At 49.8% G+C, this 15,947-nt stretch overlaps 1 protein-coding gene across 1 annotated transcript in view; it reads left to right on the top strand.

Moving 5' to 3' along the window:
* Positions 1-14,683, top strand: part of SCARA5 (scavenger receptor class A member 5) — a 119,276-nt gene extending 104,593 nt beyond the window's left edge. Inside the window, exons 8-9 of the mRNA XM_022594982.2 lie at positions 1,127-1,321; positions 11,805-14,683. Of these exons, the coding sequence (XP_022450690.1) occupies positions 1,127-1,321; positions 11,805-11,941 (332 nt within the window). The 3' untranslated portion in view covers positions 11,942-14,683. The remainder of the gene's footprint in view (positions 1-1,126; positions 1,322-11,804) is intronic.
* The last annotated feature ends 1,264 nt before the right edge of the window (positions 14,684-15,947 follow it).

Below are 15,947 nucleotides of genomic sequence, written 5' to 3' on the forward strand. Positions count from 1 at the left end.
CCCACCCAGGTCTGTCTGGCTTCAGACACTTTCGTGCTGACAGCCTAGTGGGAAGGTGGACACAGATGACAGCACAGGGCTGAGACACTCCTGGGGGACCTCTCCACCTACTAAACCATGCAGCAGGGCCACCTGTTCACAAAGCCTTGACCATCCCTTGATTTCCTCTGTTCCCCTTCACCCTCCGCTCTGGCAGGCCTGACTGCTGGTCACCAGGTGTCAAAAGGTAGAGAGGAATCCAACAATTCTGCTCCTTGGTATTTACCCAAATGAGTTGAAAACTTATGCCTACAGAGAAATCTGCACAGGAATGTTTGTAACAGCTTTATTCATAATTCCTTCCAAGAGGTCCTTCAGTGGGTGAATGGATAACTAAACTGTGGTACATCCAGACAATGGAATATTATTCAGTGCTAGAAAGAAATGGCGCTATCAAGCCATGAAAAGACATGGAGGAACCTTAAATGCGTATGACTAAGTGAAAGAGGCCAATCTGAAAAGACTACATACTGTATGATTCCAAGTATATGACATTCTGGGAAGGGCAAAACTATGGGGACAGGAGAAAGATCAGTGGTTGCCAGGGGTTTGGAGGTGGGGTGGCAGGTGAATAGGTGGAACACAGGGGATTTTTAGGGCAGTGAAACCGCCCTGTAGGACACTGTAATGATGGAGACATGTCATTAGACATTTGCCCAAAGCATAGAATGGACAACACCAAGAGTGAACCCTAGTGTAAACTGTTGACTCTGGGTGATCATGCCGTGTCATTGTGGGTTCACAGATTACCGCCGTGGTGGAGGTGTTGATAGTGGCAAAGGGGGCTGTGCATGGGGGGCTGGGGGGATAGGAGGTTTATGGGAAATATTTGTACCTCCTTCTCAATTTTACTATTAAAAAAAAATAAAGTCTATTTTAAAAAAAAAGGTGGAGAGAAGATGGTCAGGGGTGATAACGGGCAGGGGTGACACCACGGTTTCTTCTGGCTGCCGGCTCCACCTCAGCTGTAGCCCCAGCTCCCCTCTCCTATGCCGGGTGGTGGCGGGGAGTCCGGGGGGGTCCCCAGGTGGGGCCCCACTATGTCCAGCTCGGGTAGTGACCCGTGACCCTGTGCTGCTCCCGGCAGGTGGCATGGAGGCCCTGATGGTCCGGCTGGTGAACGGCTCGGGCCCACACCAGGGCCGCGTGGAGGTGTACCATGAGCGGCGCTGGGGCACCGTGTGCGATGACGGGTGGGACAAGAAGGACGGAGACGTGGTGTGCCGCATGCTGGGCTTCCCCAACGCCGAGGACGTGCACCGGACGGCTCAGTTCGGACAAGGTAGGGCACCCGGAGGAGGAGAATGTGGGGCGAGGGTCCTGGAGGCCTAGGCCTGCCCTCCTGTCTAGCATCCCCTTGACAGAAGTCCTGCCAGTGTCAGCCGGGCTCTGCCTGGATCCTTCCCGCCATGACCACGGGATGCTCACGGCCCCCAAGCGAGCTGGTCTGTCTTCAGACAGTTCTGCTTATTCGAACATTCTTCCTTCCCTTGAATTGACTCCCTTTCTTTTCTGGTCTCCTACTGGCCCCTGTTTTCAGCCCTGCATCTCAGGACTCTTATCTAATCCCACGCCCATTTGTCCCGATTACATTTTTGTTACTATTTAGTGCTTAGATAGCACTGTCTGTGTGCCAGGCTCAGTTCTAAACATGTTAAAAATATTCACTCACGTAATCCTTACCACACTAGGAAGCAGGTACAGCTATCATCCCTATATTCCATATGCGGAAACGGTGGCACAGAGAGGCTAGATAACTTGTCCAAGGTCACACAGCTAGCAAATGGCAGAGCCCAGGTTCAGACCCAAGCAGGTAGCTCGGGAGTCCGTTCTCTTATCCACTCTGCTGGCTGTCCCTGCTCCTCTTTGAGTCTTTTCTTCTTCAGATGAAGATCTCCAAACACTTCATCTCATCCTCAGGGGAAAAGATTTTGGCAGTCTTCACCATTTTGGTTGCTTTCCTTTGACAGGCTTAGACGGTACAGGAGAGTTTGAGGGAGAGGTGCAGACCCTTCCTGGGCAGACGGCTGATTTGAACCATCTGTCCCTTTCCGATTGCAAAGAGGTTGGCTCTACCTCAGCTCCAGTCTCTATCCACAGCACTGTGTCTTCCCCTCAGGCTAGTTCTCTGGATTAGTCTGCTCAGCTGCTGTAACAAATACCACAGACTATAGGACTTAAACTGCAGACATTTATTTTCTCACAGTTCTAGAGGCTAGAAGTCCAAGGTCAAGGTGTTGGCAGGTCTGGTTTCTCCTGAGGCCTCTCTCCTTGGCTTGTAGAGGGACACCTTCCCCCTGTGTCCTCACATGGTCATCCCTCTGTGTGGGTCTGTGTCTCTTCCTCTTAGAAGGACACCAGTCATATTGGATTAGGGCCCCTCTAATGACCTCATTTATCCTTAATCACCTTTTTAAAGGCCCTGGGTCCAAAGACAAGCACATTCTGAGGTCCTGGGGGTTAGGACTTCCACATAGGAATTTTGGGGGGACACAATTCAGCCCATAACAATTCAGCTACACACACAGCACACCACACATTCACACTCAAACATAAATACTCACCGTCACAGATGCTTTGCCCTTCATCGGACCTCGAACTCAGAGAGACCTGTGTTGACTCACAACTAAAACAATGGTCCCACCTGCTTGAAGACAGTGCTCCCTGCACCTGTGTAATAATGTGCTGTGCGCGACTGTGTGATCTCGTTGCCCCTCCACCCTGCATCTTGGTGTCCCATCTATAACTTAAAGGGCCTTACAGACTCTGTGATGTGCCTTCCAGCTTGGGCCCCTGGAATGTGAAATACTTCTGCTCAGCTGTCACGAGGACCTGCATTCTGGCAGGTGTGGGGAGGGATTTGGACTGACCCACTCACATTCAGTTGCCAGGTCCCCTGGTGACCTGTGGAGGGACCGCTGGCCCCGCTATGGAGGCTACTTGTGTCATGGAGCGTTTGCTGTCTTACCTGAGACCATGGCGGCCCAGCCCACTGTGCTAAATGGTAAAGGGCCTCATGGTGAGAGGAGGGGCATCCTTTTCAGATGGGGACATAGAGCCGGGTCACATCCCAACTGGCCATGGAACCCTCCGCTCCCCACGGCTGCCTTGCTTCTCGCGCCCACTTTGGAGTGCCACAGTCCTGGCTCAGAATCTTGTCCCTTAGACCTCAGTCACTGTTGCAGACTGAATGTTCGTGTCGCCTGCCCCCCCAAATTCATAGGTTGGAATCCTCAGCCCCAATGTGATGGTATCAGAAGGTGGGGCCTTTGGGGGGTGATCAGGTCATGAGCAGAGCCCTCCTAATGGGACTGGTGCCCTTATAAAAGGGACCTCAGAGAGCTCCCTCCTGCTTCCGTGAGGACGGACAGTAGCCTACAAGCCAGAAGAGGGCCCTCCCCTAGAACCGGAACACGCAGGCACCCTGGTCTTAGACTTGCAGCCCCCCAGAACAGTGAGAAATAAATGTGTGTTGTTTAGAAGCCACCCAGTCCGAGCAGACAAGACAATCACACTCACTGAAGTGACTCCTGTGAAATGTGTTGTGACAGCTGGCGGAGAGATTGACCCCAGCGTCCTGGCCTCTCGACTTCAAGGCCAGCGCGTGGGGAGTTCAAAGGGTCCAGCTCCACGGAGGGCAGCCCACTCGGGGAGAGCGCTTCCCTCCCATCTAAAGCTCTGTGCTGGGTCTCAGCCTGTTTTCTTCAAGGAAAACTGCCATTTCTGTTTGCATGAGGAACAGAAACAGTGGGAACGGTCCTCGTTTTCCTTTTTTGGCTCCAGTGAGGGCTTCTCCCTAATAAGTGGAAGTAAACCTTTGGAGGGGAAAAATCATAAACTCTTTTAGTGAAGCCACATTAGGTCATTTGAATGTCATGGGCAGAGTTAGCCTAAAACTCTTTCATCCTGCCTTGATTTTTGTATTGTATGGTGTGAAGGGAAGCTCTACAATTGCCACCGGATTTTTTTTTTTGGCCGCATTGCACGGCTTGTGGGATCTTAGTTCCCCGACCAGGGATCGAACCCGGGTCCACGGCAGCGAAAGTGCCGAGTCCTAACCACTGGACTGCTAGGGAATTCCCACCACTCAAGTCTTTAAACCAGTCAGTGGGCAGCCAGGCTCGCCTCCACATCAGCATCAGATTTGCACTGTACTTTTCCATCAATCATCCAATAACTTAGGTCGCGTGATATTCGAGACCTGGACAGGTGTGCAGGCCAGGTGTCACTCATGGGTGCACAGAGGGAAATGGGGGCCGGGGAAGGGACGGGGCTTGCCTGGCACCCATCCTCCTAGCCCGGCTGCAGTCCCTTCCTCCCACAGCGGCTTCTGGCACTTTCCATGGGCAGGCACTAGGCTGAGCACCGGGGCACAGAGTTGAGTCAACCTAGTCTCTGACCTCAGCACATTCAGTTTAGAGGGGGAGGCAGACATGTTCACAGATTCTGAACTGTTGGAAGGGCTATCCTGCCCTAGCAGCTGGGGGCAGAGGGAGGGGAAGCCTGCCTCTCCTGGCAGCTGGCGGGGTTTGCATCAGGTCCCAACGGCCCTCTGACCACAGCCTCGCATCATGCAGGTGCCCCGATTCCCAATCCCGGTCTGCTCACCCTCAGCCTCACGGAGTCTCCCAAGCCCCCGGCCCTGCTCTCCATCCACGCTTGTTTCTCTTCCGGCTGTGCTTCCTACCCTGCCAGCCAGGATTGCAGACTCGTCCCTTCTCGCACCCTCACCCACTCCCGTGTCCCTTATCTGCTGGGTCCCTGAGTCTTAACAGATGCTACCAGTGTCAACGTCTCTGGTCCCTTGACTCTGTCCCCTCCTCTCTGTTCCCCCTGTTCTTGCCTTAGGAGCTCAGGCTGGGTAGAGCAGTGGCTAGGAGCTCAGTCTCTGGGTCAAAGCCAACCTAGCATCCCATATGTGCCACTTACTAGCTGGTGACCTGGAGCAGATTTCTTAACCTCTCCAGGCTTCAGTCCCTCCACTTTTGCAGGATGATTGCAAACTCGAAGTGAGATCACATACGGTGAGCAGTTAGCACAGTGCAGGCCCTGAGGTGCACATTTATTTGCTGCTTGTTGGGTGGAGATGGGGGCGTCCTCCATGAGCTGCTTCCCATGCTGCTGCCCCCTGTTCCCCTCCTGGCTGCCAGGGATCTTTCTAAAATGCGCTCCTGCCTCTGTCACTCCCCTGCCCGATGCTCAGTGGGTCTTTCCTGCTCTCAGGATCAAATCTGGTTTCCTTAGCTTAGTGCCCAAGGCCAGTCCTCACACACCTCCCGCCTCTGGCGATGCATCCCTTAGCTGCGTGCGCCCACGTGTAGCCTCTGAGCTCACACAGCTGTTTCCCAGCTCTGTATCCCCTCAGGTGCTGTTCCTTGGGTCTGGAATGCCTTTCCCTCCTCTTCACCTAGCTAATTCCTCCTCAGCTTTTAAAGTCAGCTCTATGATCACCTCCGGAGGGGAGCTTTGCCGCTCCACCCCAGCCCGTGATGTAGATACCCCCTCTGCTCCCGTGGCATCTTCTGCGCGTACCTCTCACACGCTCCTGATCGCTGGGGTATGTGGGAACACCTTGAGGGCAGAGCTCCAAAACCCGGGACTGTGCCTGGGATGTGATAGGTACTGGATAAATGTGGGAGGGAGGAAGGAGGGACAGGAGGAGGGGGCGAGGGGAAGAAGGAAGGAAGGAACTTCTGTGCCTGCCAAACCTGTGTCCTCCCCAGAGCCATACAAGAAACTACCACACCCTGGCAGTGCTCTCTGTGGTCTGGCACCATAAAAGTTTTCCTGGACAGGGCTCAATAATTGAATTATCAGTTTCCCTGGGAAAAAAGCAAGGAAAGACCCAAATGAGAAAGACTTGGAGATTTTTTTTTTTTAATTTTAAATTGGTCCAAGAGCTGTTGGAGAGGGAATGAGTGCAGATCAGGAAGATGGAGGGTGATGGCTGGAGCAAGGGTCCAGGAGGAGATGGAGGGCGTGAGACCACCATAGCACTGCTGGGAAATTAGTCCTGAGCCCGCCAAGAAAATCTTTCTTTGAGACAGACAAAAGGAGCTGAGGAGGGGTACAAATGCATACAGATTTGTAGGTGGGAGTGGGTGGACAGAATTGGGAGTGTTCTCTTTTACTTATATTATTAGCATTTTTTTTGCCCTTTTTTTCTAAAATAAAATTCAAATACTGGGAGGTGGCTTAGTGCAAGGGTCAGCAAACATTAAAGGGCCAGGGAGTAAATATTTTGGGCTTTCTGGGCCAGATGGTCGCTTTCACAACTACTCAGCTCTGTAGTTGTAGCATAAAAGCAACTACAGACGAAATGTAATCAGACTGGGGGCAGGGAGGCTCTGTGTTCCAATAAAACTTTATTTACAAAAGCAGGCAGTAGGTCAGATTGGGTTTGCAGCCTCCTGGCTTAGTGATCTGTGCTGTGTGCCGTGTATGTGGTTCTATAAGGAACGGGGACTGGACTGGCAGGACGTCAGTGGCCTGGGTCATGATCTCATCCCCTTAATAGTCGTGGGACAGGTCACTTAACCTTTCTGGGGCCTTAGTTTTCCTACCTCTTAAATATCTGTTTGATAGCCATCCTGCCTGTCCCTGTGTGAGGCTCAGATGGCAGCCTGTAGGAATCAGTGTAACTCATTCTGATCTCAGAGAGACAGCAGTGAGTGGTGGCTTGAAGCAGGATCTTAGTTCCCTGCCTAGGAACTGAACCTGGGTAGCCTGGATGAAGACCAGGAATCCTAGCCGCTGGACCACCAGGGGCCAGAGGCTAGAAGCTAAGTGGCCCTGGCTCTTGCCCCCATTTGAAAGCCAGAATGTTTCAAGGAGGCAAAAACTGTAAAAGCACGTACGAAGTTTATTATTAGAGACACAGCACAACAAGTGGGAGAGCACACAGAAAAACAGTTTGTTTGTTAGAGACTGAAGCAAGGCAGAAATACACACCTGGAGAGAAAGGATGTAGGCGTCTTCTAATGAGAAGCGCAGTAAAGAGGTGATTTAAATCATTTATTTAGGACAGTCCTTCCAGGTCTTTGTTTACCTTTGGCCAATTTCTTGTTTCTTATTCCACGCCTGACCTGTCCTAGGACTCTCCGCAACATGCGTGCTAACTTTTTGCTAAGATGGATCCCACTGCAGAGGCCTATGGGGGTCTTGGCATCACTTATTATGGGATGGCACCCCCTCCTTTTTGACTCCCCCAAGGAGTCTTAATGTGCCTGTGCAGTCAGGGAGTTTTTCTTAACCTCAGGAGTAGTCATCTTATCTCTTTACTTCAGCAGAGCTCAGTTTTTGCCACTAACTTTGTCCTTGGAGTGTCTGGGGGAGAACAAAGCTTCAATTTTACTGCCCTTGACAAACACCAGCTGTCCAGGCCAGGGGCCCATCTACTTCCTACCTCAATTCCTTCTATTAATATTACTCAAACATGCAGCAGCTCAAATGTTTGTTCCATGAAGCAGAGATTTTTGGTTTTGTTTTTATACAGTTTTGAAAGGTTGCTTTCCCTTTACAGTTATAACCAAATATTGGCTATACTCCCCATGTTATATATTGGGCTGGCCAAAAAATTCGTTCAGTTTTAAGTAAAAATAAAAGACACATTTTTCATGTTCACGAAGAACTTTACTGAACAACGGTTTCACTAACCGAACGAACTTTTTGGCCAACCTAGTAATACATCCTTCAGCTTATCTTACAGCCAATAGTTTGCACCTCCCTGTTCCCCACCCCTGTATTGCCCCTCCCCTCCCACTGGTAACGACTAATTTGTTCTCTATATCTGTGAGTCTGCTTCTTTTTCGTTATATTCACTAGTTTGCTGTAGTTTTTAGATTCCACTTATAAGTGATATAATAGAGTATTTGTCTGTCTCTGTCTGACTTATTTCACTTAGAGTAATGCCCTCCAAGTTCATCAGTGTTACTGCAAATGGCAAAATTTCATTCTTTTTTATAGCTGAGTAGTATTCCATTGTATATATATACCACAGCTTCTTTATCTATCCATCTGTTGATGCACACTTAGGTTGCTTCCGTATCTTGGCAATTGTAAATAATGCTGCTATGAACATTGGGGTGCATGTATCTTTCAAATTAGTGTTTTTGGTTTTTTTCAGATATGTACCCAGGAGTGGGATTGCTGGGTCATATAGTAGTTCTATTTTTAGTTTTTTGAGAAATCTCCATACTATTCTCCACAGTGACTACACCCGTTTACATTCCCACCAACAGTGTTTTTCTTCAATCATTTTTTGTTCGTTGATGTAGTCCCTACACCAAGAATAGTGCTGAGCATGGAGTAGACTCTTAAATACTTGTTGGGGCTTCCCTGGTGGTGCAGTGGTTGAGAGTCCGCCTGCCGATGCAGGGGACGCGGGTTCGTGCCCTGGTCCGGGAAGATCCCATATGCCACGGAGCGGCTGGGCCCGTGAGCCATGGCCACTGAGCCTGCGCGTCCGGAGCCTGTGCTCCGCAACAGGAGGGGCCGCAATGGTGAGAGGCCCACGTACCGCAAAAAAAAAACAAAAACAAAACAAAATAAAAAAATACTTGTTGAATGAATGAATGAATAAGGATAGAATAAAATCTCCACTTACACATCCCAACAATATCACCTTCCAACAGCTCTAAGTGTCAGAAGACCTGGCCTCTCGTCCCAGTTTTTCCTCCTCAAGGTAAAAACCTCACCCTGTTGTTTAATTTTTCTGACTGTACAGTAGGGAGCAGAGTAGCCCCTTTCCCGCTTACCTGATGGGGCATCTTATGGAGCTCACAGAGAGACTGTGGAGGAGCAGACCTAATCTAGAGCAGGGCTTCTCAGACCTGAATGCATGCCTGAATCTAGGAGATCTTGTTAAGATGCAGACTCTGATTCGGGTCCGGGTGGGCCCGAGACTCTGTGTTGCTAACAACCTCCCAGGTGATACTGATTTCCTGGTCCTCGGGCCACACGTTGAGTATCAGGTGTCAGCTCTAAAGCTAAAAGGATGATTGGTACCTGGAGTCATGACAGTGCTAGCTCCTCTGACATGGCAAGGAGCAGAAACGGTCTTCGGGTTCATAGGCCCTTCAGCGATGTCCCAGGAACTGTAGATATTCACTGCTGCTGATTTAACAACGCTTTTCTCATTTTATTAGCTCTTCCATGACTGGATGTTAGCCAGAGCTCCCTAGCCAAACACCAGCTAGAGTTTGGGGTCTTGTGATCCTGTGTATGCATTTGGGCTCGTAACCTTGGGGCCTGTTCTGTATTTGTCGGTCTCCTTCATTTGCTCCTTTATTTGTTTTGGATGTGACTAATCCCACAGAGCTCTTGGGCCTGTAGCCCAAGGAAGGGTCATTTGTAAACTGATGTGTTTTCCAGGAGACATTTAATCTGAGAATTTTTGCTCGGCTTCAGAGGGCTTATTGTGTAAGAGGCACACTGTATCCGGCTAGGGAAGAGGCTCTGATGAAGAAATAACATCCAAAAAGACAGCAGAAGGAGGCCTCTCCTCCCAGCTCTGTTCCTGAATTCACTGCTTGGTATTCCCATGACAACAGATGCTGAAAATCTCGACATAAAAAATATGTCCAAACCACTTAGTTCATGCGGTCGATTTCGTGGGCAGCAAAATGGTTTAGGTGCTCCCTTGATGCTCTTTGTAAAGAGATTTCCCATGCAATCCAAGGGTGAGTGACAGTTTTAAGGGTTTTAAGAATTAGTCCTGACAATTCCTCTAAAAGGAGAGGTTGTCTGGCTGCCGAGATTTGGGACAGGGAGAAAACGGGGGTAGGGTCAGGGTACAGTACTAATCCCTGAGCTACCTTTTGTATAGGGTTTTGGTGCATCTGAAAGCCCTTTAAAATACAGGAACTGGGGATTCCCTGGTGGTCCAGGGGTTAGGACTCTGTGCTCTCACTGCCGAGGGCCCAGGTTCAATCCCTGGTCGGGGAACTAAGATCCCACAAGACATATGGTGTGGCCAAAAATAAGAAAAATATTCTCTTGGGACATCCCCGGTGGTCCAGTGCTTAAGACCCCGCCCTTCCAATGCAGGGGGCGCAGGTTCCATCCCTGGTTGGGGAACTCAGATCCCACATGCCATGCAGTGTGGCCAAAAAAACACAAAAAACAAAATACAGGAATACATGTTACCTCGTTGAACTTGCCCAGGTTGACACAGTCAGTAATGTTGGAACCCAGTTTATGACCTTTGACCCCATGATTTTTGGTGCCGGCTCATAGACCTAACAAGTCAAGGTGCTGGAGTGACCAACCATCCCGTTTTACCCAGAACCTACCCAGCTTTAGCACGAAAAGTCTCACATCTCGGGAATCCCTTCCCAGTTTTACAACTGAAATGGTCTTCCTAGGTGGGAGTGAGACTTGAATTGAGATTTATTCTACTTATTGTAAAGCCCTATTTCTGCTGTACCTATTTCTGCTTCTCAAACTTCAATGCAGAACCACTTGCTTCAAATGTAGATTCGGATTCAGTAGGTCTTGGGTGGGGCCTGAGGTTCTGCAGTTTTGACAAGCTCTGGGGCATGCTGATACCACTGGTCCGGGACCACGCTTTGTGTAGCGAAGCTCTAAGCTACTGCTTCCACGGGAGATGGGAGCCCTAAAGCTCAGGCATCCTTCCAGAGGGCTCCCAAGTGAGCTCCCGCCATTGGAGACCTTCCTTGGCCATCAGCCCAGAGAGCCCACCTGAACCATGGGTGATGGCCCTGCCCTTTCATCCGTGGGGGCTCTAGGTGACTTCTCCCCTCTCCACTGACCCCTCTGACCCCAGACGAGCCCTCTCCATTCCCTTGGAGACTCACCCAGCTGCCCTATTCCCTTGACATTCAGTAAGGGACCTCAGTGCCAAGTTTATGTCTCTTGAGACTCAGGTACAATCTTGGGAAAGCCAGCTAAAGGCTCCCCTGCATGGACATCTTCAGACCAGTAGGTTGGTCCCCTTAAGAGCTGAGTGAACAGACAGGCAAAACTCAGCTACATTGTCGTAGGGACCTTGTATTTTGGGAACTTGACCTAATTACTTGTGGTTAGGGATGCTTCTGCCTGTCATTACATAGATGTCTGGTTATAATGTTAAATTCTGGGATCCCCTGTCATTCCGAGTACCAATGTTTTGAGCTCATAGAAAGAGACCGTCTGCTTTAAATTTCAAAAGATTGAAGGTAATGTTGGTACTGGCATACTTGAGATACTTACGGGGCACTGGATCTGTCCAACCCAGCGTCTGTCTAACATTGTCCTTCTGATTAGGCCCCGTCTGAATATTCATCAACAAATGCCGCAAGATATCGTATCTCAAAAGCTATGAAGTGTCTCGTATAAAGCATGGCCTGGGAGGCAGCAAGACTTGGGCTTGAGTTCAGACTCTGCCACTTACAAGCTGAGCAACCTTGCACCAGTTGCCATCTGAACCTCAGTTTTCCCATCTAGGAAAAGGGTTTATTCATGGCTATCTCACAGCACCATGGTGAGAATGGATGAAGATCGTATGTGTAAGATGCTGACACATGGGGGCTACTCAGTAAATACCACCGTCTCCACTGTCAATTATTCTTACTCTGCCCTCAAGAAACTGAGCCTAGAAAAGGAGTATTTGGTCTTGGTGGAATGGAGAAGGCAGATGGGAACCACTAGATTTGAGAACTGACAGCAGAGCTTGGGACAGCCGGGTCAAGGACAGGCAGCAGTGTTCCTGTCTGTTCTGCTCTCCTGCATCTCCGCTAAGAAATCGTGTTGACTTGTCTCCACAGGCACAGGGAGGATTTGGATGGATGATGTCGCCTGCAAGGGCACGGAGGAAAGCGTCTTCCACTGCAGCTTCTCCAAATGGGGGGTGACAAACTGCGGACACGCTGAGGACGCTGGAGTGACATGCAAGAGACACTGACGGTGGGCACAGCCCAAGGTCCGGACCCAGCTGCCAAGCCTCCTTCCTGCATTCCTGGGGTGGGGGCATCGCTCGGGGCTCCCCTGACCCATGCCTCCCCGCCCAGCACCCCCAGACCCCCCGGATTCCCATCCCAGGACCCATGGTGGCCTGTCATCCTCCTCTCCTTGGACATCTTTTCCAAAGTACAACTCTGGGATCTACTGCCTGTCTCTCCCTTCCACCAGGGTTCCTGCATGGAGCCCTGGTCAGCTGGATCGCCATTTTGCCAAGTCTTCTAAAACACCATGCATCAGGCCTCCGTATCCATGCTCTCTGTGGTCTGTGAGTTACAGATAAATGTTGGCCACAAATGCATCCGTGAAGATGGGAGGGAGGCATCCCAGATCGTTTACTCTGCAGATCATTCCCAAACCTCAGGCCAAGAGTTTTGACCAGCCAGAGACAATACTGAGTGATTCATTTTCCCCCTTTACTCTGCCTCTGCACAGCGTTTGTTAGTTGGGGGAACTGACATAGAGGAGAGGCCAGCTGTAGGGGCCAGAGGGAAATGCGAGTCTCCTGCAGGAACCAGTCTGGATTCAGAGAAGAGGAGTGAAAGGAACATTTATTGAGTGACTGCCACGCGTGCTATTATGTAGTATCTTGGGTGCTAAATTCGTTTATCACTTCGCAGCATTCCTATAAGTCAGGTTAGTGTGGGTACCACGTCACCGCCAGGTAGCATTCAACTGACCCCTTCACCTGACCTATTAGTCAGATCGAGAATGACTGAGACCACTGTTGCTACCTGAACTTTCCTGTGTCTTGGCCAGGCTCGAGCAAGAAGCTTGGGTGCAGGACGGGTGTGACTAGAAGGTTACATACTCCAAACCCCACAGGGTGTGAGTTCAAGGTCAGACAGGACTGGCTCCCAGGGCAACCATCCACACAGGAGGAAAGCTGATTTGGAGGGGGGACATGGGGTTTTATGGGGACATGGGGTTAAACCAAGATCAGCCTTCAGTTATCTGGCAGTCAGGGTTGAAGCTATGTCACCTGTGTCTCGGAGCTGTTTGGAGGTGATGATATGGAACCTTCCAGGCCTCTTTGGGTGTCATCCTGTGGTCAGGAGAACACATGTCCTGATGGAGCCTATAAGAGTGAAAGGAGGGGACTTCCCTGGTGGCGTAGTGGTTAAGACTCCGTGCTCCCAATGCAGGGGGCCCGGGTTCGATCCCTCGTCAGGGAACTAGATCCCACATGCATGCCGCAACTAAGGAGCCCATGTGCCGCAACTAAGGAGCCGGCGAGCCGCAACTAAGGAGGCCGCGAGCCTCAACTAAGGAGCCCGCCTGCCTCAACTGAGACCCACTGCAACCAAATAAATAAATATTAAAAGAAAAAAAAAAGATTGAAAGGAAATGAGGATTCCCTACAATCTCTGGGGGAAGAAGAGGCCGTGGGCCTTTGCAAGTCCTCAATCTGCACCCCCTTCCTAGTGATGGGGAGATCATATTCTGCTTTTGACACGAGGAGGAGGTCAGACTGGGCCATATATGTGTTCTAGGCCTGGGGACCTACATGGTAGCAAGTGAGCGCAGACCCTCCTCCCTTGAGGGAGACACAAACTCAGTCAGGCCTCAGATACACAGTCACCTGTCCTATCTGGTGAGCACCGCTTGCCTGGGGAAGGTGACAGCTGGGACCCTCTGGGTGTAAGACCAGCAAAGTTCCTGGCTGACATCTGAACCAATATGTGCTATTGGTTGTTCTTTGCGAACCGTATGCTTGTTATTCATTAATGTCCCAACGATCAGAGACTCTCCTTCTGACTAATTGCTATGTTTACATAACACGCATGTACTCATGCATCTTTTCCCAGAGCCAATATATGTATGCATATATGAACACAGCACTCTTTACTATAAATAGCTCAGCACACTACAAATTTTGCATTAAAAAAGAAAATACTCAAGGTGGAAAGATGTCACGTTGAACGATGTAAATTCCCAAGTCCGTTCTGGCAAAGAATCCAGTTATCCTACCAACGAAGACCCACATAACTTTCTTACCTGGTCTTTTCATTCGGGAAAATACAAGTCTTGCTTTACATCAAAGAAAAACAACGGTGATAAGTGTTTGAACCTTAAAATAAAAGTCTACTAGTTTACATTCCTACTTAAGAGGACATGGAAATAAAATAACCATGGACCTGTATTTCAGGGACTAAAGGAAATTAGGCCAGGCCTAAAATACATCAGACCTTTTATAAGAAAGAATTTCAATAAAGCTAAAAACATGTGGCTAACAAGCTTCCCCTCATATTCTTTCTCATGAAAACCCAGTGAGCGTGGGGAGGACGGGTGAAAATTGGATCGTCTGATAATTTTTCAGCGGGAATTGGTGGAATGGGTGGCTTATGAGAAGCTGTCTTAATACTTCCAGAGGTCAATAACCACAGTCTAGACCAAGAACATGGTGGCACATGATGTCTTAAGCCCTATTCGGTAACCTAAGGAAAGGGTCCCAAGCAGCAGAACAATAATCACGGCCCAGCTTGTAAGAGAATTGCTTTCATAGTCATTAAAGGAAAGAACACCTATTTCCTCACTTCTCCAGAGTTCTTACTTGGGGATGTGCTCTCATCTGGAGTTCCATTCACAGATAAGAAGACCGTCCGGAGTTGGTACAAGGTCTGTGACGTCACTGGGCCTCGTCACCCAGTGAGAGGTATGACCTCCCAGGCACAGGACCCGGGGAGAGTGTGGGGATGGCCCAGGTCACCGCCTAGTCCTGGCCGCAAACTCATAGCTGCACCTGTGGGAAAACCTAATGGCCCAAGCTTCCTGTAGGCCATAAAAATTTGCCAAAGGAAGTCAACAGAGAAAAGTGGACTTTCTGGAAATGCACAAAGGAGGCATCCTGGTTTTCTCTAAAAAGTCCGGTGATACCCACCCCCAAATCACTGTGGTTCCCGTTCTATATTCAGTCCCATGGAGAAGGGCGGTGGCCCTTCTTCTCCACTCTAATGTCTACAAGGCACTGCTTTTCCCTGGTCTCAGATACCTGAGAACTGACCTTTGGCGCCTTCGTGTGTTGTGGTCAAGCCAACCACTGTAGTGGGTTTGAATTATGGAAAGGAGTTACACCGTTCTCCACCATAGGCACCGTGGTTTCTTCAGCTACATTGTTTGCTGACAGTTACTCTAACATTTCTGTAAGATGTCAGCTGTGTGAATCACTTGTCTTTCTCTTCTTAGAAGCGCTCTCCCTTCAACCCTCCATATTAGAAGTGCTCTCCCTTCAACCCTCCATGGAACATCTTTCCCTTCCTTTTCCTCTCCTTCTCCTCCACCTTTCTCTTCTGGGAGCCGAGATGGGTTCTGACTGACTGGAGCTTTGTTATTGAATCCTCTCCACCAGCTCAGCCCCCAGTTAGAATAGGCTAAGGAGCTTTCTGGGAGGACCCCCAGTCCCCCAGGTCATCCTCCCACGCTGGCTGGAGGGAACTTGAACGATTCCCAGCTCTGTATGAGCTCTGGTAATGATGCCTTCCTCAGAAGTTGTTCTAGCTGGCCTCCTGGGGTTCACACAGATTGGTATTCAGCAGACAACTCAAGGGAACCCTATATACCTTTCTGGAAATTTCTGTGCGTAGCTCCGTACTCTCGGATACTGTGCCCTGCAAATTCCAGCCACCTTGGCCTACCCAATCTCCAATTCTCCTCACCTCCGCGAGTTTGCCACTTGGCCGCAGTCAGCAGGGAACCTAGGCCAGGGGAGGCTCACCTCACTTGCTGTCTTTTTCTCAAGGAGCAAAGACTTATGCTACCTGTGGTCCAAAGTCTGAAAATATTTTGTCAAGTATTTTGGACAATTTTCTAGTTATGACAGAAGGAGGATAATTCTGGTAAGGACTCTCTCATGGCCCAAAGCGGAAGTCTGCCCTGTGGGTATTTTCTGGTGGGAGAGAATCATAAGGGAAGAGCCTTCGAGGTTAGAACTCAGCACAACATGAGGATCC

The sequence above is a fragment of the Delphinapterus leucas genome, chromosome 6 (assembly GCF_059928025.1).
Source record: "Delphinapterus leucas isolate spDelLeu-1000000601 "Yukka" chromosome 6, BTC_Dleu_Yukka2, whole genome shotgun sequence".
In the NCBI taxonomy this organism is placed as follows: domain Eukaryota; kingdom Metazoa; phylum Chordata; class Mammalia; order Artiodactyla; family Monodontidae; genus Delphinapterus; species Delphinapterus leucas.